The 23,434-nt window shown below is 40.6% G+C and overlaps 1 protein-coding gene across 3 annotated transcripts in view; it reads left to right on the top strand.

Moving 5' to 3' along the window:
• LOC132831254 (myosin-9-like) overlaps positions 1-23,434 on the top strand; it is a 176,235-nt gene that overhangs the window by 137,200 nt on the left and 15,601 nt on the right. For all 3 annotated transcript variants that reach the window (XM_060849272.1, XM_060849274.1, XM_060849273.1), the window contains 11 exons: positions 476-647; positions 813-1,025; positions 4,182-4,326; positions 7,257-7,463; positions 11,196-11,300; positions 15,803-15,955; positions 16,637-16,885; positions 17,499-17,711; positions 18,296-18,508; positions 18,875-19,036; positions 22,642-22,770. In XM_060849272.1, coding sequence (XP_060705255.1) covers positions 476-647; positions 813-1,025; positions 4,182-4,326; positions 7,257-7,463; positions 11,196-11,300; positions 15,803-15,955; positions 16,637-16,885; positions 17,499-17,711; positions 18,296-18,508; positions 18,875-19,036; positions 22,642-22,770 — 1,961 coding nt within the window. The remainder of the gene's footprint in view (positions 1-475; positions 648-812; positions 1,026-4,181; positions 4,327-7,256; positions 7,464-11,195; positions 11,301-15,802; positions 15,956-16,636; positions 16,886-17,498; positions 17,712-18,295; positions 18,509-18,874; positions 19,037-22,641; positions 22,771-23,434) is intronic.

Below are 23,434 nucleotides of genomic sequence, written 5' to 3'. Positions count from 1 at the left end.
TGAATGCAGTGTGTTTGGAGGTGACACAGTTGAGCAATAGGATTTGTGGTAAGTTTTATGTTTTGATGATTTAGTTATTAGCCCTGACCAGGGTAGGAAACTGTTCAGTAATCTGTTTTTCAAGTCAATCTGCTACTTTCTCAACAAGGTTTAGAAGCATTTGTAAGGGATAAACATTTATGAAAATTAAGATTTGAGTCAATAGCTGCCAGTTGTCCCCAGACTGATGGCAAAAGTTTGCAGCCGGATTAAAATAGTTCACAGAAATGAACTATCCTCCCTTTTGAAAGGATACTTTAGTAATCTAGCAGGTATTGGGTTCTTTTGTTCATTTGATCAACCTTTGGTCCACAAGAAATGAATTCTGCATGTATCCCATTTCCTTCCTGAACAGGATATGTAATTTGAAGTACCAATTGGTTTTGAGGGGATCTATACATAAAATCAGCATGACAGTATGTTTTAATTTTGACAGATCGTTTGAAGCGAGAGGAAAAGCTGCGACAAGAATTGGAGAAAAACCGTCGTAAATTGGAGGGAGACTCATCTGATTTACATGATCAGATTTCTGAACTGCAACAACAGATTGCAGAACTCCGAGCACTGCTAGCTAAGAAAGAAGAGGAGCTTCAGGCTGCACTGTCCAGGTAAAAATTGCAGTGGAATGGTAAATGGCGAAAATAGCTTTTGTTCTCCTTACTACTAATATGTAGAAGTTACTTTGACTCCGACACAATTGATTGGAATAAGCAAGATGTGAGTTGGTCAGTTCCAGGAAGCATAAAGTTTAACTGATTTCATATCATCTACAGAATAGATGAAGAAGCTACGCAGAAGAATATTGCCCTGAAGAAAATCCGTGAACTGGAATCTCACATTAGTGAGTTGCAGGAGGATTTGGAATCGGAGAAAAATGCTAGAGCTAAGGCTGATAAACAGAAAAGAGACCTTGGTGAGGAATTGGAGGCTTTGAAAACAGAACTGGAAGATACACTTGACTCTACTGCTGCCCAACAAGAACTCAGGTAAACCGAAGAGTAATGACTACAATATCACATTTCAATTTTAAAGAAGGTATATGATGGCAGAGCAGTGAAAGTTGTCCACAGGGACCTTAAACAAGGCCTTTGTCAAAGTTCTACATGGTAGACTGCTTGGTAGAGTTGTATCACATGGGATATAGGAAGAGCTAGCCAGTTCAATACAAAATTGGCATCCTTAAAGGAGGTAGAATGGTGGAGGGTTGTTGCTCAGACTGGAGGCCTGTGACCAGTGTGCCACAAGGATCTGTGCTGGGTCCTCTGTTCTTTAATATTTACGTAAACTATTTGGATGAGTGTATAGGAAGCTTGTTTAGTAAGTTGGCAGATCACTCCAAAATTGGTGGTGTAGTGGGCAATGAAGAAGATTTATCTAAGAATACTATGGGATCTTCATCAACTGAACCTCTGGCCTGAGGAATGGCAGATGGAATTTAATTCAGATAAATGCAAGGTGTTATGTTTTTAAGACCTACCTGGGCAGGACTACATAGTTAATGGTAAGGTACTGGAGAGTGTTGTCAAACAGAGATCTAGGGGTACAGATACATAATTCCATGAAAGTGGCGTCATAAGTAAGCAAGATAGTAAAGAAGGCATTTGGCATACTTGCCTTCAGTCAGAGCATTGAGTAAGAAAGTTGAGATGTCATGTTTCAGTTGTACAAGACATTGCCTTCAGATCCTGGCTTCAAGAATCCAAATGGTTCCTCATATTGCATGAAAATTGGAAAATGTTGAATAATGGCCCAATTTCTTTATATCCATAAGTTTTCTTGAGTTTAAATCCCCTAAAGCTGAGTGTCTCCACTTGTTCGTTATCTGATTTTTTTTGTTTGATGTAAATGCCCTCTGGCAGTAGGTACGTGACCGTACTATCTGGGAGGAAGTGGGAAGAAAACTGGCAGAAAAAGTCCTCCTATTTATCAAAACTTTGCTGACAATATTTATGAGCAGTCACTTTTAAAACCAAGCATGCATGTCTTGTGACAAGGAGTCAAGTTCTAACTGACACTCCTATTCCCTGTGTGTGTCGGATCTGGGGAGATTTACACTCTGCTTTTTAGGTCCCAAGTGAATGACCCACATTTTTCTCATTTTTGACTATTAACTTGAACTATTGATAGATTTATGGAATATATTCTTCAATTTACAAGTTCTATTATACTGCCTTTTAATATAGTTATGTGACCACTACTTTGTCTGGAGGCTCACTGAAGATGTTACCGAGTATGGTGACAAAATGTCTGAAAATGAACCTTTCAGTTCAGCAAGCAAACCTATATCCAGAACCTCAATCGGAGCTACAAATCTTCTCGCTATTACCAGATTTAGATGTGTAGTTTTCTAACATAGCATCTAGCTCAGCACTAAATTATTGAATGTAGGAGAGTAATTCCCAACTAGGAATGAAAATTCTAGAGGCAGGCAGGATTCAGGCAAGTGGCAGATTTTTATTCAAGCAGAAACTGACTGACTGCAGGGTAAGGGCCAAAGGATCTCCCCTGAATCTGGCCTTGACATAGAAAAGCAATTTTTTCCTTAGTCTTTGGCTCAGATTGGAAGATAGATCAATGGCACACTGACCTTTTATAGCGTAAAGCAGTATTCTTATACATTTTTTGAGTTAGTGATTGCATACAACACTGTCACTATGTCCTTCCCTCTTAGTCTCTATACCCAATCCTATGAGACCCCTAATCAATGATGGGAAACCCCAGGTTACCATGATCTTATGGTGTTTAGCAGACGCTATAATATCCAGGCCTTAGGATCCTCCTATGTATCCTATTCATTCTCTTTCCAGAGTTACTAGCTATACTCCTTTTGGGTCTGTCTCAGACTGTCCTACCTCCTAAGGACAGCCTTAATTCTGTAATTTCATTGTATTTCCTACTAACCTAATTATATATGTAAAAATGCAAAAGACATTTAGTTTTGACTTGCTATAACATTTGTAATAGTGAATTTCTGTTATAATGTTAGTTATAAAGTTTAGCCCTTTTGTAGTTAGTAGTTGCGAACAATCTATTTTATTAAACGTGGAAGAGAAGTCGTTCCGTAACTAATCCTACATCTAGGTTTAAATGCTTTTCCCTTAATACTTGTATTAAGCTTTTATCTTGAAAGCTACCCCTATGATTCACTGAAGAATCTTTAACGAGTCTATTTTTTAATATTCTGAAGTATTCCTAAAAACTAATTTCTACAAAGTAACTTTAGCTGTTGTTCTGGTAGTTGCTTAGGGAGTTAATAGGCTGTATCTCTCACCTGGTGTTTATTCATTAGTTTGGGCAACTATTCTTTCTTTAATGAAGCTGGGATGAGTCACTTGTCTGTTTTGTAGGCATGCTCTTATCAAGCTATCTGGAACAGGCTGTTAGTAGTGATTTGTCTTCTCAGCCATTTAGTGTTTTAGTGCTGGGGTGGACCGGCTGGCCTGTCTTGGCCATTTTCAGAGAGCAGACATGGGCCATTTTGGTCTGAGCATGTGTTGTACAGAGCTGAAAGTGTTGCTGGAAATGCGCAGCAGGTCAGGCAGCATCCAAGGAATAGGAAATTCGACGTTTCGGGCATAAGCCCTTCATCAGGGCTTATGCCCGAAACGTCGAATTTCCTGTTCCTTGGATGCTGCCTGACCTGCTGCGCATTTCCAGCTCTGATACTCCAGCATCTGCAGACCTCACTTTCTCCTCCTCATGTGGTACACCCCTACATTAAGGACCTAACATACAATCTTGGCCATCACTGATCACACCAACCAATTAAAATTCCTTCACATTACTCCTATTCTCTCTCTTCTGCTTGACTATTTCCCAACCTGGTCAAAGTTTGTTTTTAATTCTATAGGTTTCACGTCACTTGCGGTCCCTTTTATTAAAGGACATTAGCAAATCTTCTGGAAATCCATATGAATGACATCCATAAATGTTGTCATGTCCATTCCTTTAGTCTCCTCTTCAAAAAAAATTAAAATCAATAGGATCCTTTTCTTCCGCTTGTGATAATTAACACTGAATTGCTTCTGGTATCTGTTTTAATACTACAAAACATGACTTTTTCTATACAAATGTATTCATCATTTAAGTTTGTTACTTTCTTTTTATCTGCTCTCTTCCTCCTTCATTTATAATTGTTAAAGAGCAAAACGGGAGCAAGAAGTGAGTCAGATGAAGAGAGCCCTGGAAGATGAAGCAAAAACCCATGAATTGCAGATTCAGGAAATGAGACAAAAACACTCTCAGATTGTGGAAGATCTGTCTGAGCAACTCGAACAGACAAAACGGGTATGTTAATTTCTTTATTGGTTTGATACTTAAAGTTCAGAGATGCTGTATCTGAGGAATAACTACTTGCATGCTGAAGCAGTCCATACACACTTTTAGTGAGACCTGAACATTATTCTAGCTTGGGTTCATGTGTTGCATGTAATATTGCCTGGTACTTGCCTTGTGTGAATGGCCATCTCCAACAAAAGAGAATTTGATTGTTGCTGCTTCACATTCAATACTATCAGCATCACTGAATAGCCCATTATCAACATTGTGGGGGTTATCATGATCAGAAACTGAAGTGGACTAGTCACAAGTACTGTAGCTATAAGAACAGGTCAGAGGCAAGGAATCTTTGTAGTGAGTAACTTGTCGTCTTACTCCCCAGTGTCTGACTACCTTCTTCAAAGAACAAATCAGGAGCATGTTAGTACACTCGTCACTTGGACGAGTACAACACCTTAAGCTTGACACGATCGAGGACAAAGCAGTCTATTTGATTACTACCACATCCACAGCATCTAATCCTCCTGCTGTCACTTGGTAGCAGCAATGCATGCCATCCACAAGATATACTGTAGAAATTCACCAAGGCTACTGAGACAGCACCTTCCAAGTCAGCAAACACTGTTAGAAACATTGGAACACCAACTACAAATTCTCCTCCAACCCACTTAGCATTTATATTTGGAAATGTATCATTGTTTTGACATTGTGACAATGTCAACATCCTGGAATTCCCTCCCTCACCACATTGTCAATGTACCTACCAAATGAACTGCAACAGCTTAAGAAAGCAACTCCCCACCACCTTGAGGGCATCTAGGAGTGGGCAATAAATGTTGGCACATCCCAAATTGTCCTAGAACTGAGTGGCACAATTTCAAAGGATGATTACGTGAACCATGTTAATTTGATCTGGGGTCATATGCAGGTCAAGATCAGAAATTTCTTTCCCTTAAGGTCATTAGTGAACCATATGAGTTTTTACAAAAATCTATAGTTGCATAGCCACCATTACTAAGACTAGCTTTCAATTACTATTCTTCTCATGTATTGAATTTAAATTTTATTTGAACCAAAGTCCAAATATTTTAAACTCCAGTATTGCCCAAAATGGGGCAAAGTAATACTCTGCAGATATTCCAATTAGGAATATGATGTGGGAACAAACCACCTAACAATTGTGTAATTAATTTTTTTTTACACTGTTACAATGTTGTCAAGAGCTTGATAGAACTCCGTAAGGTAGGAACAAAAAAATGATCTAGATATATTTATGCAAAAGTGTAAATAGTTCTTTGTATAATATACAAACTGGCCCTAAACGGACAGATAAAACTCTAGATGGGAGGCTCAATTTTGGACTGCAAGATCTACTTGGGCAGTGCATGTCAGCTAACCTGGCAATGACTAATGTTTCAGGATGAATGGGAAATTGTTCAACCTTTCCCAGCAGGCCAAATCAAAACCATCTTAAGTTCAGTCATCAAGCTTCAGTGTGCAGATGACAACTGCATGTTCACACTCGGGTCGTTTGACAAACCATTATTGACACATTTCACTGGGGCTTATTGAGAATGGGCCTCACATTAAATATATAGAAAAGTAAGGTTCTTTACCAGCCCACTCCTGCCACACAACACTGTCCCTGACCATCAAAATCTACATCATGAATTATTTTCCAAAACTTGGAAGCTTCCTCTAAATGTGAACAGCCATTGACAATGCAATCCAACGTTGACACCAGTACAGCCTTCCGGTGCCTAAGAAGAAGAGTATTTGAATTCAGAGCCTGAAACCCAGCACAAAGTTTATGTTCCAAAGGGCAACCCTAGTCCCCACCTTCTGTATTCATCAGAACCGTGGGCCAGACATGTTAAATCCCTGCAGAGGTACCACCAGCATTGTCTTTGCAAAATCTAATGGGAGGACAGGCATGTCAATGTGTGCTGTATCTCCGGCTAATGTCCCCATTATTGAGATAGTGGTCACATGTGACTCAAGATTCACTGAATAATTGCCCAACTCCAAGCTCAGCAATAGTAAGCGAACAGTGAGTACAGAGTAAGTACTAAGTGACTTCCAAAGATAGATAGAAGGATAATATAGTATTCTTACCAATGTCTGATGTTTCTGTTGTCTTTTTCCTAAATTAGGTTTAAAAAAATTACTGGTAGAAAATAACATGAAAGTTGAATAGTGTTTAGTTGTATTTGAGTTATAATTTGCAGTTCATTTTTAAATGTTTCCACGTGTGGTACAAATTTAAAGCAATTACTATCACTATTAACATATCTTTTCCTTCTGCTTTGCAGATCTACCTCATAAAATTACACGGAACATGCAGTACTGAAATAGGCTCTTTTTTTTTCATTTACATTGTCTTGTCCTTTCAGCATATCCTTTTACTCACTTTTCACAAACTTGTTTAGTTTCCTTTTGGAATATATCTAAACTGTTTACTTAAATCTCCTCTTGTGGTAGCAAACTGTGTATTTTAGCTATGTTTTAGGAAATTTCTACCTGCACCCTATTGACTTTATTCCCACCTATCCCATATTTATTGTTTTAGACTCTCCCACAAGTGAATAAATATAGTCTCCACAGCGACCCTTTCCAATCTATCCATAAATTTGTCAGGTCTCAGTCTTTCCAAATAACACTACTTTCAGTTCTGATACAATTTTTATAAATAATTGTGCATCATTGTAGTTGTTTCTATATGTGATCTCCAGAATGTGGCCAGAACTGCATGCAGCACCTGTGTGGTTTGGAAGATGAAGAGTAGATAAATTAACTTAGTGGTGCATAATAACAATATTCAATACCCTGAATGTTAATGCAATTAACATCTTCCTGTAATAAAGGAAATGTGTTGTAAATTTGGGCCTTGCTGTGAGCTAAGTTTGACAAACTTAAATTGACTCTGCTACTCTCTACAGTTCAAAGCTGGACTGGAGAAAACCAAACAGGCCCTGGAGAATGAACGCAATGAGGTTAGCACTGAAGTGAAGCGTCTGATGCAGACTAAAGCTGAATCTGAGCACAAACGGAAGAAGCTGGAGACCCAATTGCAGGAACTCCAAGTTAAAAATACAGATGGGGATCGTTCCCGAACTGAGCTGATTGAGAAAGTCAACAAGTTGCAGGTGAATGCACAAGCCAGGTGTTGCTACTCGCTGGTGAAATTAAGTTAATATATTCTAATACAGGTACTTCTCCTATTATGCCATAGTTATGTTCCAGCAAAACCTTGCTTAATAAATCCATTAATATGAATTATGGAGCCTTTGGGAAAAGTGGGGTTAGGAGCAGCAAAATGTGTTACTCACGATTGCTCAAAAATCATCCAAATGCTGAAATAACACTCAGAACTGCAGAGATCTGAAACAAAACCAAAAACGCTGGAGCAACTCAGCATGGCTGGCAACATCTGTGGAGAGAAACGATTGACATTTTGAGACCAGTGATTCTTCAGAACCTAGAAGCAGCTCAGAAAATGTAGAATTTTTGCTGATGAGCAGGACAGTGGGAAAGAGTGAGTGGCAAAGTGGACACGAGTCCCGAGAGAGAAAAAAGGAATGGTAGGCTTAAGGGATTGTTGGTAGTAAAACAGGGAAGAAGAAAAACTAGATGGGTAACAATGGGGACCGGTAGTTAAAAATGGATTGGCTGTGCTGAAAGCAACCCATTTCATGATGGTACCTGCAGTTGTGGGGTAGGCCATAGACATAGATGTTCATGCTCTGATTATTGAACTTTGTTAAGTCAAAAGTATGTACAGTATCATGTTGAAAATGAAGTATTGTTCCTCCAGCTTGCATTGAGCCTGGCTGGAGCACTGCAGTGGACTGAAACACTAGGAACATTGCTGAAGTGACAGATAACTCTGTTCCCCTCACTCATTTTAACCTGTTTCCCAATGAACTGACTGCATTCTGTGCTCTCCAATCCAACCCTGACTTTATAATTTAATCAGACAAGGGTGGTAGTGTCATTGTCTAATGTACTGGCATCTATGTTTGGAGGCTGACCAGTAGCTCTTGGACATGGCCTCCAATTACTGTACCATTGAACATAATGCTGTGTCCTTGACTGTCATTAACCTCAATTTCATCTGGGCTCTTCCCTTCCCAACAGTGTCTGTCTGATTTATTGTCCTCTTACCCAATACAACCACTTCTGCCACCTTCTCAAAATCCACAAACTGGACTGTCTTGGTGAACCAATTATTTCTATCTGTCTGGGGTCCCATGGAACTTTATTTCTTCCTTTCCTCCCCAGTGTCTAATTCCAGCCCACTTGCATCTGATTCTGGCACTTTGCATCATTTTCCAGTTTACAGGCACCAGCTGCCATCCCTTTACCATAGGTGTGTATTCCTGTACATGGCAAATCCCATCAGGTTAGTCCAGGGATTCTAAATTTCTTCCTCGAAAGAAAGACTGAACCATCCTAAACAACCATCACCCTCCCCTGATGGCCAAGCTCACTTGATGTTTTCCCCCTTTAACTCTTCTCTCTTTTTTTAGGAAAGAAGGTGATGCTGAGTTATTTGCATGGGCCCTAGGTTGCTAGTTATGCCTGTGTCTTTGTGGGTATATAGATCATTCCTTGCCCTACACCTACTAGGGCGTCTTCCCACAACTCTCGGGTACCTTGACATAATTGGTGCTACTTTCCCTGGAATTGAGGAAAAACCCATCCATTTTGCTTCCAACTTCCATTCTTCCCTCACTTCCACTTGGTCCATCCCTGATTCTCCCATTCTCTTCCTCAACATTTCTGGGATACCCTAGCAACTGGTAACTATTACAGACTCTAACTCCCACAGTTACATTAACGATATGTGCTGTCATCCTGCTTCCTGGAAGGACTCTGTTCCATTCTCCAATGCACTCATGATGACACCTCCTACTTCAGGGGAGGCCTCAGACATGCCTGTTTTTTTTTAAAAACTCAACCAAGGATTCCCTGCCGTCATTATTGATAGGGTCTTCAACTATATCTGACCCATTTCCTGAACTTCTGCTCTTACCCCTTCCAATCCCTTTTCTCCCACAGTAACAATAGAATTCTCCTTAACCTCACTACCCTATCGTCCACATCCAATTGATCATAAACTGTTATTTCCCCCACCTCCAAAGATGTCAACATCTCGGAGACATGTTCCTCCCACCTTCCTTGTCAGCATTCCGTAGGGACCGTTCTCTCCAGGACAACCTGGTTCCTTCACAACACCATCCCATACACCCACAACATTTCCCATAGCCATCATTGAAGGTGCAATATTTGCCGTTTACTGTTTTCCCCCTTCACTATGCAAGGCCTCAGGCAAGTGAAGCAGCAATTTACCTGCACTTCATTCAATCAAGTCTACTGCATTTGCCCCTCAATGCGTTGGAGATAAAATGCAGACTGGGTGATCACTTAGCAGAATACATTTCTTGTCAATAAAAATGACTCTAAGCTTCCAGTTACCAGCCAGTTCAACCCAATCACATTTCATTACCAACACTTCTGTCTCACGCTTACTGGGGTGTTTCAAGGGGCTCAAAGCTGGAGGAACAATGCCTCACATACTCATGCACGCCAATATCGCCAATATACCTTCTCTTCAATAGCTTGCTATCAACAATCTTCTTCATAGGATCATAGAATCCCTACAGTGTGGAAGAAGGCCATTTGGCCCATCATGACCGCACTACCTTTCCAAATAGCCCACAATTAGCAAGGCTTATCTCCTATCCTGCACGTTTGAACTGTGGGAAGAAGCCAGAGCACCAAGAGGAAACCCGCGCTGACACAGGGAGAATTGTGCAAATTCCACACAGACCGTTGCCCCAGTGTAGAATGGAACCTGGGTCCCTGGTGCTGTGGGCAGCAGTGCTAGCCACTGTACTGCCCAAATTGTCAGCCTACCTTTTTTTCTCCTCTGCCTGAGTCCTAACCTCATTAGGAGAATGTGAGGTTTGCAGATGCTTGAGATTAGAGTCCGATGTGTGGTGATGGAAAAGTAAAGCAGGTCAGGCTGCATCCAAGGAGCAGAGGAATCGATGCTTCGGGCAGAAGCTCTTCATCAAGAATGAGACTAATTCCTCAGCCTCACTCCTGATGATTGCCTTCTGCCTGAAACATCGATTTTCTGCTGCACAGATACTGCCTGAACTGCTATGCTTTTTCAGTGCCACACTCTGAACTTCTGTCCTTGCCAGCCCACTCCTCTCCACCCCTCCCTCAAACAAAAATCAGCAAATACCTAGCTGCTTCTAATTCTGAACACCGGTTACTGGCCTCAACTGTTTTCTCTCCACAAATGCTGCCAGACCTGTTGAGTTTGTCTAACCATTTGTTTTTGTTTCAGAAATTCTGAAGCTGGTGCAGTGCTCAGACCTCTCGACTTGGTGAGGGTTGTGTCAGCTATGCAGATAGTGGATAGAATATGGAGCTTAAATTCATTTTTCTACATAGCATATATATCCATACCTGTTGCAAAACTATTCAAAAATGCAGATTATTAATTGCTGAAAGTATGGATCATTTCTTTCCTTGGTAAGAGAATTGAGCGTAGTTTTGATGTGGTATCATTTAACTTGCTGTTCTTCAGAGCCATAGTTTAAGATCATTGAAGAAGTCGCTACTGAATGTGCTTCACAATTCAGACTGATGCTGCTTTCTATCTTGGTTGAATTTGTAGTTTTTTTGCACGTTTTGTGTGCTGTAAAATGTGGTTGCAATTTGGAAAGCATCAGAGGTCTGGAAGCAAACACGTGGGAATGGAATCGAAAATGGTGGTCAGACACCCTAGCTTCAAAGTGGGAATTTGTTCATAGTTCTTGCTGTTAAGTAGAATACATGGTGACTGAAATATTTGTGTTCAGAGTGAGTTGGACAATGTTACTTCGCTGATGAATCAGGCGGAAAGCAAGACAATTAAACTAACCAAGGACTACAGTACCCTGGAATCCCAACTACAGGACACACAGGTATGAGAGAGTTCTGTTTTGAATGATTTTGCGAAAGCCCTTGCTTAACTCACTTATTCTGCAATTGTATATCTAGAGATTCTATGAAGAGATGAAAAGAGATTTAAGCAAACCCCTTCAAAGTGGCAAAGATTAGTAGCAAACCAGAGAATAGGGAATGTCTTTTTTTCAAAGCCAACAAAAAATTACTAAAAGAAATTGAGAAAATAAACAAGGCCAATAAGCAACTAACACAAGAATGAACACCTTTAAATATATAAAATGGTACCGAGACCACAGTGAATGGACAGGACTGGCAGCTTAATGTTCCAGGGGATGCACCCTACAGGAAGGACAGAAAAGGAGGCAAGAAAGGAGGGGGAGTGGCGCTTTTGATAAGGGGTAGCATTACAGCTGTACTTGGGGAGGACATTTCCGGAAATACATCCACAGAAGTTACTTGGGTGGAACTGAGAAAGAAGAAAGGGATGATCACCTTATTGAGATTGTATTATAGCCCCCCTTATAGAGGGAAATTGAGAAACAAATTTTGTAAGGAGATCTGTTATCCCTCAAGAATAATAGGGTGGTTATGGTAGGGGATTTTAACTTTCCAAATATCAACTGGGACTGCCATGGTGTCAAAGATTTAGATGGAGAGGAATTTAAGGGTGTACAAAAAGATTTTCTGTTTCAGTATGTGGATGTACCTACTAGAGAAGTTGCAAAACTTGCCCTACTCCTGGGAAATAAGGCAGGACAGGTGACTGAGGTGTCAGTAGGGGAGCACTTTTGGGGCCAGTGACCATAATTTTATTAGTTTTAAAATAGTGATGGAAAAGGATAGACAAGATCTAAAAGATGAAGTTCTAAATTGTAGGAAGGCCAGTTTTGACAGTATTAGGCAAGAACTTTCAAAAGCGGATTGGGTACAGATGTTCATAGGTAAAGGGATGGCTGGAAAATGGGAAGTCTTCAGGATTGAGATAACGAGAATCCAGAGAAAGTATATTCCTGTTAGGGTGAAAGGGAAGGTTGGTAGATGAAGGGAATGCTAGATGACTAAAAAAATTGAGGGTTTGCTTAGGAAAATGAAGGAAGCATACATCAGGTATAGACAGGATAGATCGGGTGAATTCTTAAAATATGAAGGTAGTAGGTGTATACTTAAGAGGGAAATCAGGAGGGCAAAAAGGGGGCATGAGATAGTTTTGGCAAATGGAGTTCAGGGGAATCCAAAGGGTTTTTACATTTAAGAACAAAAGGGTAACTAGGGAGAGAACAGGGCCCCTCAAAGATCAAAAAGGTGGCCTTTGTGTGGAGCCGCAGGAGATGGGGGAGAAACTAAATGAGTATTTTGCATCAGTGTTTAATGTGGAAAAGGACATGGAAGACATTAGAATGCAGGGAAATAGATGGAGACGTCTTAAAAAATGTCCATATTACAGAGGAGGAAGTGCTGGATGTCTTGAAACACATAGGTGGATAAATCCTCAGGACCTGGTCAGGTATACCCTAGAACTCTGTGGAAAGCTAAGGAAATGATTGCGGGGCCTCTTACTGAGATATTTGTATCATCGATAGTCACAGATGAGGTGCCGGAAGACTGGAGGTTGGCTAACGTGGTGCCACTGTTTAAGAAGGGTGGTAAGGACCAGCCAGGGAACTATAGATCAGTGAACCTGATGTCAGTGGTGGGCAAGTTGTTGGAGGGAATCCTGAGGGACAGGATGTACATGTATTTGAAAAGGTGAAGACTGATTAGGGACAGTCAGCATGGCTTTATGCATGGGAAATCATGTCTCACAAACTTGAGTTTTTTTTTGTAGTAGTACTAAAGAAGATTGATCAGGGCAGAGCAATAGATGTGATATATGGACTTCAGTAAGGCGTTCAATAAGGTTCCCCATGGAAGACTGATTAGCAAGGTTAGATCTCTCAGAATACAGGGAGAACTAGCCATTTGGATACAGAACTGGTTAAGGTCAGAGGGCTGTGGTGGAGGGTTGTTTTTTGGTCTGGAGGCCTGTGACCAGTGGGAGTGCCACAAGGATTGGTGCTGGGTCCACTACTTTTCTTCACTTTATAGAAGTTACTTCGATGTGAACATGAGGTATAGTTAGTAAATTTCAAGATGACACCAAAATTGGAGGTGTAGTGAACGTGAAGGTTACCTCAGAGGAGAACAGGATCTTTATCAGATAGGCCATTGTGCTGAGAAGTGGCAGATGGAGTTTATTTCGGATAAATGCGAGGTGCTGCATTTTGGAAAAGCAAATCTTAGCAGGACTTATGCACTTAATGGTAAGGTTCTAGGGAATGTTGCTGAACAAAGAGCTTGGAGAGCAAGTTCATAGCTCCTTGAAAGTGGAGTTGTGTAGGTAGATAGGATAGTGAAGAAGGCATTTGGTATGCTTTCCTTTATTGGTCAGAGTATTGAGTACAGGAGTTGGGAGGTCATGTTGCAACTGTACAGGACATTGGTTAGGCCACTGTTGGAATATTGCATGGAATTCTGGTCTCCTTCCTGTTGGAAAGATGTTGTGAAACTTGAAAGGGTTCAAAAAAGATGTGCAAGGATATTGCCAGAACTGGAGGATTTGAACTAATAGGGGGAGGCTGAATAGATTAGGGCTGCTTCCTTGGAGCGTCAGAAGCTGAGGGGTGACCTTAGAGGTTTGTAAAATCATGAGGGGCATGGATAGGGTAAATAGACAGTCTTTTCCCTGGGGTAAGGGAGTCCAGAACTAGAGGGCATAGATTTTTAGGATGAGAGGGGAAAGATATAAGAGATCTAAGGGGGGACATTTTCACTCAGAGGGTGGTACATGTATGGAATGAGTTGCCAGAGGAAGTGTTGATGGCTAGTACAATTGCAACAATGATAAGTTATCTGGATGGGAATATGAATAGGAAGGGTTTGGAGGGATATGGGCCAGGTCCTGTCAGGTGAGACTAGATTGAGTTGGGAATATCTGGTCAGCATGGACGAGTTGGACCGAAGGGTCTGTTTCTGTGCTGTACATCTGACTCTCTGAATGCGAAGAATTGGAGCTCAGGTTGAGGTTCTGGATGTAGGCTTGCTCGCTGAGCTGGAAGGTTCACCTTCAGATGTTTCATCACCCCACCAGGTAACATTTTCAGTCAGCCTCCGGATGAAGCACTGTTGGTGTTTCCTGCTTTCTGTTTATATGTTTGGATTTCCTGTGTTGATGCCATTCCCTGTTTTTCTCCGGGGGTGGTATTTTGGTCCAAGTCAATGTGTTTGTTGTTAGAGTTCCAGTGTCCTTGATGTCTTGTCCCAGTCAATGTGGTGTCAGTCCTTACCTGTATGTAACAGGCAGAAAACTAGCCACCAGGAGACATGAACATCAACTAGCCACAAAACGACATGACTTCCTCTCTCTAGTATCCTTTTTATATACAGATAAGGAAGGACACCACTTCAACTGGGACAACACATCTATCCTCTGACAAAACAAACAGATATGCTTGAGAATTCCTCGCAGCATGGCATTCCAACCGGAACACACTCAACAAACACACTGACTTGGATCCCATTTATCATCCCTGAGGAAAAAAACCAGGAAATGACATCACCATAGGAAATGACCTCTCCAACCCAAAGAAACCCAAACTTGTAGAAAGCAGGAATCATGAACAGTGCTTCGCCCAGATGCCCACTGAAGATGCTACCCAGTAGGGTGATGAAATGTCTGAAAATGAACCTTCCAGCTCAGTGAGCAAACCTACATCCAGAACCACAGTGAATATAAGCTTATTAAAGAACTAGGCTAGGAAAATAAGTGAGCAGCCAGGAAACTGCTGAAGAATTGAGTAAATAATTTTCATCAGCCATCATGTTCGAGGGCATTAATAATCTTGTAAGCCTTTAACATTTTTAGAGAGAGAAATAAACACAACTATCACTAAAGAAAAATTACTAGGGAAACTAATTGGGCCAAAGACCAATAAATCGCCTTGATCTGATGAGTTCCAACCTCCTATTTTAAAAAACGTAGCTGCGGAGATGATAAATGTTGTAATAGTGGTAGTAATCTTCCAAGAATCCTTAAATTCTGGAAAGATGCAAGAGGATTTGAAAGTGTTTCTCCCTTATTCAAAAAAGGAGGGAGACAAAAACAAACCGGCAACTATAGGCCAGTTAGCTTAATGTGTTCTTGGGAATATATAGTCTACAGCAGAAGGAATTTGTGGGTATTGACTAGAGATGGCAAAACAAAAATGATGCAGAATGGAGAAATTGGATAACAATGTAGATTCATCTGGTGCATGGTAAAACTACTTTGAAAGCTTTGTAATAAGCTGTGCTAAATTTTAATGTGGATCTATTTCCTGATTTGTGATGAAATGAAACCACGTTGGAATGAAATCTAATGGTTTAATATTTGTCCAATGCAGATAACTGAATACTTAACAAATTTGATATGTGATGTAATTTACTGTTCCATATCCTTGCTCTGTTTTGCAACATTCACCCATGATGTCTCATCCCTATACAGGAGCTGCTTCAAGAGGAGACTCGACAGAAGTTGGCTTTTAGTACCAAGTTGAGACACATGGAAGATGAGAACAATCGCCTTCAAGAGCAGCTGGAAGAGGAAGAAGAGGGAAAGAGAAACTTGGAGAAACAGATTGCCAGCATCCACACTCAAGTAAAATGCCTCCTAACACTTCTGTTCTATTTTGTTTATGTATAAGCACTTCTGTCCTTTCTCCAAGTCTGCTGCCACTGAAATGTGGTATAATGTCATTTCTAGTAATTTCCTAAATTTCAGCACTTATCATCGATACAATCTTGTGTTGGACAGTTAAAATAATGTGTTTTAAATTGTTCTGTTGTTGTTCAATCAAAATCCTCCTTTTTGGAGGAGTTGGAGTAGACGATTAATTTTTGTGCACAATTGTCCACGATAGTTTTTCACCCCTCACTTCAAGCTCTAGTTTTGCTGGTGTGGTTGTCCTGAGCTTGTAGTTGGCAAAATTTAAAGGAATTTTTCATTATGATGTGCTATTAAAAAGCTGTTTTGCAGGGTCTTAAGGTTTAAGATTTCAGTTTTTGTAATTACCAAAATGCACAAATTATTCCCTCATTGCAAAATTATCAATAAATGCAATGCTAGGGACATGATTATACATTTAATTAACATTAATATTTCTGTTTGCATTTTTCATTGTTCTTCATCTGGCTTTAAATGCCATACTGTGTATCCGAGTAAGCCATTTTCTTATTGTGCATTACTATAAGTTGTGTTGAACAGATTTAAGCTATAATAATTCATATACATAGGTAGAATACATTACAGTTGAAGTTTTACTCACTGCAATTATTTCAGTTAGCAGAATCCAAGAAACGCCAGGAAGATGGAAATTCATCATTGGAACTTGCTGAGGAAGGTAAGAGAAAGCTGCAAAAAGACATGGAAGTCTTGAATCAGCGTTATGAAGAGAAAGTAAGTGCCTCTGACAAGTTAGAGAAGACCAAGAACCGTCTGCAGCAGGAGCTGGATGATCTGATTGTGAGTTTGGACCACCAAAGGCAGATTGTTTCCAATCTTGAGAAGAAACAAAAGAAATTTGACCAGGTGAGGATTGATCCAAAGTCTGTTATTTGATTTTTAATCCATTCAATGTTTGTTTATCCTAATGTGAAGATAATATTGAGAACAAATTGCAAAAAAGGAAGATCCAAAAGTTAAAATGTGATGCATATTTTGAAGTATCCAAAGGAACCAATTCAGCATCTATGTTTTCAGTTCTAGAGATCGAAATGTACCTTTCCTATCGCCTATGAATTTGGTTTGAAATTGAGGTTTATTGAAGGTGTGAAATCCGAACCAATATTCTTGACTTATTTGCGGACAATGTGTAAACTTGTCATTTATCAGAAACTTATCCATTAGAATCAATAGGTTCTAGTGGTAGAAAGGAATCAGAAAATGATTTTTCAACTATGGGTGTAGTTACCCATCAAGATTCAAATATGTTGTACCAAGAATGGTACATCTGAACGTGATACATCAATTTTAAGATAGTCAACGTCAACTTTTATCTTGTCTAACCCTGCATTAACCCAAATATTAAGTTTCAAGAATATTCTCAAAAGTATTACATTAATAGCTTGAGCTGTGTACTTACCCTTTATCTAAAAAAAAATTAGTGCAATCCTGTTAAATGGGTCACATCATTCTGTTTCAGATGCTAGCTGAAGAAAAGAACATTTCCTTAAAGAACGCAGAGGAACGGGATCGTGCACAAGCAGAGGCACGGGAGAAAGAGACTAAAACTTTGTCGCTTACTCGTTCCTTGGAGACAGCTATGGAGCAGAAAGAAGAGATGGAGAAAATGAGCAAGCTACTGCGTGCAGAGATGGAAGACCTTGTTAGCTCCAAGGATGATGTAGGAAAGAATGTAAGTCGATGCCCCAAGGGTTTAGAGATCTATCCTTTTTAGGTTTCTTCCCTGTTCCAGATTCGCAGCACTCCAGTATTTTTTGTATAACTCTGCTTCATCTTAGGCTATTCGACTATCATTTGATTTCACAACCAATCTTGATTATCATGCCTACCCCTCACTTGCACACTTTCTTCGAGGGGTGGTTTAATAGTGATCAAGGTTAGCCTCCAGTTGTGCAGTCTTTATATGCTGGATGAGAAAGCTAAGACCAACTGTTGCTATTAACTGGCATCTCCTAAATCGGTGAAAACCTCAAGAATACAAAGACCCTCTGGTTTCTGTAGCTTAGTGTGACTTTCAGGCAGCTCTGGAACCAACTCAAGCATGAAATCCACCATTTGGTATCACTTTGAAATGTATTTTATTTTTGATCTCTTAATGAGGTGCTTGTTAGGTTACTATGGAAAATTGTCTCCTCAGCACCCTCCAAATGGAGTGAGAAACACTTAAATGGCCATTCTTTGTTACTAAACTTATTGAAAGGAAACTTGGTTTGGCAATCTATTGTAACTTACATAATTTTATTTATTTGTGGGCAGGTGCATGAGCTGGAAAAGTCCAAACGTGCTCTGGAGCAGCAGGTGGAAGAGATGAAAACTCAGCTGGAAGAGCTGGAGGATGAGCTCCAGGCCACTGAAGATGCTAAGCTACGACTGGAAGTAAATCTGCAAGCCATGAAAGCTCAGTTTGACAGGGACCTGCTGAGTAAGGATGAGCAGAGTGAAGAAAAGAGGAGGCAGTTAATTAAGCAGGCAAGTACATTCCTTGAGTTGAGTGTATCAAGAACTTGACATTAACCTGGAGAAGCTGATTAAAAATACTTATGACACATCTCTGGAGCAAATGGGATGCTACCACTATACCACAGGAGCGCTCAAATGTCATGACTAGGAAAAGCTGGGCAAAGAACAGACTTTCTAATACCTAATTGAAGTTTTTATCTTAAATCTAGGCACTTCATTCACTGTGACTAGTTGAACTATACCTAATGGCTTCATCCTGTTCCTTGCCCATCTTAGTGGGAGTAATTTTTTTTTAGTTGATTAGTACACCTTTACTGAATATACCTTTTAGAAAGAAACATCATGAATATCTTATTTGCTGCTGATATTTTCCAGGTCCGTGAGATGGAGAGTGAACTGGAAGATGAACGAAAGCAGCGTTCCATGGCTGTTACCGCCAAGAAGAAGCTGGAAATGGATTTGAAGGATATGGAGGGGCAAATTGAAACATCAAACAAAGGTCGTGAGGAAGCCTTGAAGCAGTTCCGCAAACTACAAGTAAGCTTTAGCATAGGGGTATGATAGACTACTCCGCACTGGTCTCAGCACTCTTCTCAGTTTGAAATGTCATGAAGGATGCTCAGCATCCGTTCTCAGTAGTGCAGAGAGTTAAGAAATCTTAACATCCTACCTTGACTGACTTACGTGTGACATTGGACCCACATTAATATGGTTGACTTTACCCTATGAAAAGGCATAGCCAGATCAAATTGCATTAACCTAGGCAGTGAAATTGATGTGCAGGCACAGCCCTTTAACCTGCGATGTTCTACTTATCAACATCTGAGGATATGTACCAAATCTGGGAGAGCCTGTCCTTGGCTAGCTGAGCTGTTGCTTGTCTCATGTATTTCACTGGAACAGAACCATGTTCCAATAATCAGAACAGACTCACTGTAGGTGGCAGAGCAGTGACCTACAGTTAGAAAGGAGTTACCCTGCGTGTTCTCACCGTAGGCCCTAACTCCCCAAAGTTTCATTGCATCAGGTCAAACATTTTGCAAGGAAGTCTCCTGATTATCATGCAGTGAAGTGCCCATCCCTGTTTCCACCCATGGACATCCATGATGCACGTGGATCCATCAGTAGAAAAAGAATTGTACTCAATTCCTGATGGTCTGGCATTTCCTCACTCGAATTACTATGAAACAAATTCAATGAGGACCAACACAAAATGAGTGTCAATTCATGAAGCTATCACACAGGACTACTTGCATGTCAAATAGTGGAAGCAGAGTGCTCGGGCCTAAGTGATTTTGCAACAAATGGATCATATCTAAGCTATGGCTTAGAAGACAGAGGGTAGGGGCGGCAGGGTGTTTTTTTTTTCAGAATGGACACTGGTTACTCATGGTGTTCCACAGAGGATCAGTCTTTGGTCCTCTGTTGGTTGTTGTTTAAATGACCTGGAGGAAAATGTGGATGGTCTGATTTAATATGTTTGCAGATGACATGGAGATTGTTAGAGTTGCTGATAGTGCTGACCATTGTGAAAAGATACAAGATATCGACGGGCACAGAAATAGCAGATGGAGTTTAACCTAGACAAATGTGAGGGGACGTGTTTTGGAGGATCAAATTTAAATATGAATTATACTGCAAATGGCAAACTTTTAAACATTAACATACAGAGAGATCTGAGCATGCAGGTCCACACTTTCCTAAAAGTGGCAATACAGATGACCAAGGTAATTTAAAAAGGCATACGGCTTGCTTGCCTTGATTAGCCAAGGCATGGAGTACAAGAGTTGATAAACTATTGTGCAGTGATATAAAACCTTTGTCAGGCTACATTTGGAGTATTGTCTGAAGCTTAGGAGAAAGTGCAGAGAAGGTTCACTGGGGTGTTGCCTGGTCTTGAGGCCATTGGCAATGAGGAAAGGTTAGAAAAGACTAGAATTTTCATTGGAAAGGAGACCTGAGGGGCATAGATAAGGTGGATAGCAGAGGCTTTTTCCCCAGGGTTGAAGTTTCAATTACAAGGTTCAAGGTGAGATGGAGAAAGTTTAAATAAGATATGAGGCATGTTTTACACCATGGTCAGAGGCTGGAATGCACTGCCAGAGGACATGGTGGAAGCAGGCGCATTGACATTTAAGAGGGATCTGGATGGTTGCATAAACAGGGATATGGATCAAATCAGGCCATAAAGTTTGCTTTTTAGTTTAGTCAGGATAAGATGGTTACACAGGTTTGGAGGACTGAGGGGCCTGTTCCTGTGCTGTACTTATGAGAATTCATAGAATCCCCACAGTGTGAAAACAGGCCCTTCAGCCCAACAAGTCCGAACTGATCCTCCGAAGAGTGACCCATTCCCCAACCCTATTATTCTACGTTTATACCCAATGAGTGCAGGTAGCTCACATCCCTGAACACTATGGCCAGTTTCCCATGGCCAGTTCACCTATCTTCCCATGGCCAGTTCACATCTTTGGATTGTGGAGGAAACAGGAGCACCCAGAGCAAACCCATGCAGACACTGGGAGAATGTCCAACTCCACGCACAGTCGCCCAATTTTGGAATTGAACCTGGGTCCCTGGTACTGAGGCAGTACTGCTAACTACTGAGCCACCCTGGGTATTTTTTCTTTATGTAGTCCTATGGCATTTCAATTGTGAATGGTGATGGACAATTAAACAACTCACTAGATTCATAAAGATGCCCATTTTCAAAGTACAAAAGACAAGGCTGAAGTATCTGTATCCATCTTCAGTCAAAGGTTTCTGTCTGGCCCCAGCATCACGAATGAATCTTCATTCAATTGGATTCATTCCACGTCGTATCAAAAAACAACAGAAGATGCTGCAAAGACTGAGTACTGACACCATTCTGGTGTTAGTACTGAAGACGTGGTCTGTAAAAAGCATGATCCTAGCCAATCTATTCTAATACATACATGGTACCTATCAATAATATGAAAAGTTGACCAGGTATATTCCTTTTTTTAAGAAAAAGGATCAAAGCCAATGTGCCCAATTACCATTCTGTCAGTCTACTCTCAATTGTTAGCAAAGTGTTGGAAGGGATCATTGGTGTTCTCCATACAATAGCCTGCTTACTGTTGCTCAGTTTGGTTTTCTTAGGCTCCAGTACTCATCCAAATATGGGCCAAAGAACTACAGGAGAAAGGTGAAACTGACTGACCTTGACATCAGGGCAGCTTATTCAGCAAGGGTGAGCAAGCTAGAGTCTATAGGAATTGGGGGTAGGAGAGAGACGCTCCAGTAGTTGGAGTCACTTTTGGCAAAAAGGAAGATTATTGTGGTTGTAAGGCAACATCTTGGTCCCCAAGATTTAACTGCAGAAGATCCTCCAGGTAGTGACTCAGGCTCGACCACTTCAGCTGCTTTATTCATCAATGACCTTCCCATCTATCATGTGTTCAAAGGTGGGAAATTTGCTGATTGTTCTGATGTTCAGCACCATTCACAAATTCTCAGATACTGAAATAGTCAATCTCCAAATGCAGAAAGGCTTGGACAATGACAAAAATTGTGTTGAGAGACCAGTAAGTTGCCTGGCACTTGTGTGATATGAAATGACACTTTCCAAAAAATAAAACTGACTTTTACCCCATGATGGTCAATGACATTACTGTTGAGAGCTTCCACCAAGGAATGTCACAACTACATATCCAGCAGACAAGAAAAATGCTGCTTTCCCAGGAGGGAAGCAAGGGTGACCTTCCTGCTGTTTGACCTGGGTGTTCACCACTTGCTGCAAACGGGGAGAAATTGAGGGTCTTAGTGGTGATGGTGGTAATGGTGTGCAGGGATTTGGCTGCTGAACCTATCTCTGAATCAGAGCCTTATCTCTGATTCTCTGACCACCTTTCCATAACCCTCACTCCTGTGATTGCTGAACTCTAACTGGCAACTTCAAGTAGGGAAAGATTTCTACCGAGCTCCAGATAAGTCAGGAAGCCCATGGTAAGCACAGAAGTGCCTAACTGGTGCTTGATCCAGCACAGACTGGAAACTAATGTGGAAATATGCCTCAATCCCTTGTAAGAAATGTTTGTCCTGCTTTGGGAAGAGGGATGTTTGGAGAGGTGATAGCTGTGTGCATTGCTGTATTTTGTGACCGGTTATGTTTTCAATAGGCTCAGCTGAAAGACTACCAGCGTGAACTGGAAGAAGCTTGCAGCTCTCGAGAGGAAATCCTGACTCAGTCCAAAGAAAATGAAAAGAAGGTTAAGGCACTTGAGGCAGAAATGATTCATATGCAAGAGGTACAATAATTAGCTATGTTGAGATTAATACAGAAGAGCTTTATTAAATACTTAGAGATTGTAAAACTAACTTTTGGATTTATTAACAAATTTGCTTCTTGTGCTGATCCATTGGTTGTCAACAATGTGAAATTTTCATTTTTCTCAGAACATGCTGATTTAAGTGAACTTATTGCTGTGAATATAACAACAATCACCTCTGTCATTTGACATCTAAAGTACTTACAAACCACAACAATGTATACTTGCTGCAATAAAATTTAGGAAGGTCTGTTAACCATCAGAATGTGACATGAAGAGTTGCATCTGGAATGTGCTGCATGGACGTGATGGAACCTGATTTATTTGTGGCTTTCAAATGGGCCAATTATCTCCAATTTACAGGGCTTTAGGAAAGGGTGGGAGAGTGGGACTCAGTTCTCTGGTCGGGAGCTGACAAACATGCAAAAGGTGAATGGTGTTCTATGCTGTAATTGTTCTATAATTCTGTGTGTGTGTGTTTCTGCACTTCTACTTATTCCTTTATGCACTATGAAATCTCAGTAGAAAGAGCAATATTTTGTGTTAAATTGCATGCAAATGCTGACTGAAAAGTTCAGTAGTTTGGTTCAGCTGGATATATAGTACCTAGTTGGATATGTAATACCCAGCTAGATCTGCCTGG

This window comes from Hemiscyllium ocellatum, chromosome 33 (assembly GCF_020745735.1).
Source record: "Hemiscyllium ocellatum isolate sHemOce1 chromosome 33, sHemOce1.pat.X.cur, whole genome shotgun sequence".
NCBI lineage: Eukaryota > Metazoa > Chordata > Chondrichthyes > Orectolobiformes > Hemiscylliidae > Hemiscyllium > Hemiscyllium ocellatum.
Note: the sequence above shows the minus strand (reverse complement) of the source record. Positions and strands in the feature narration are given on the sequence as shown.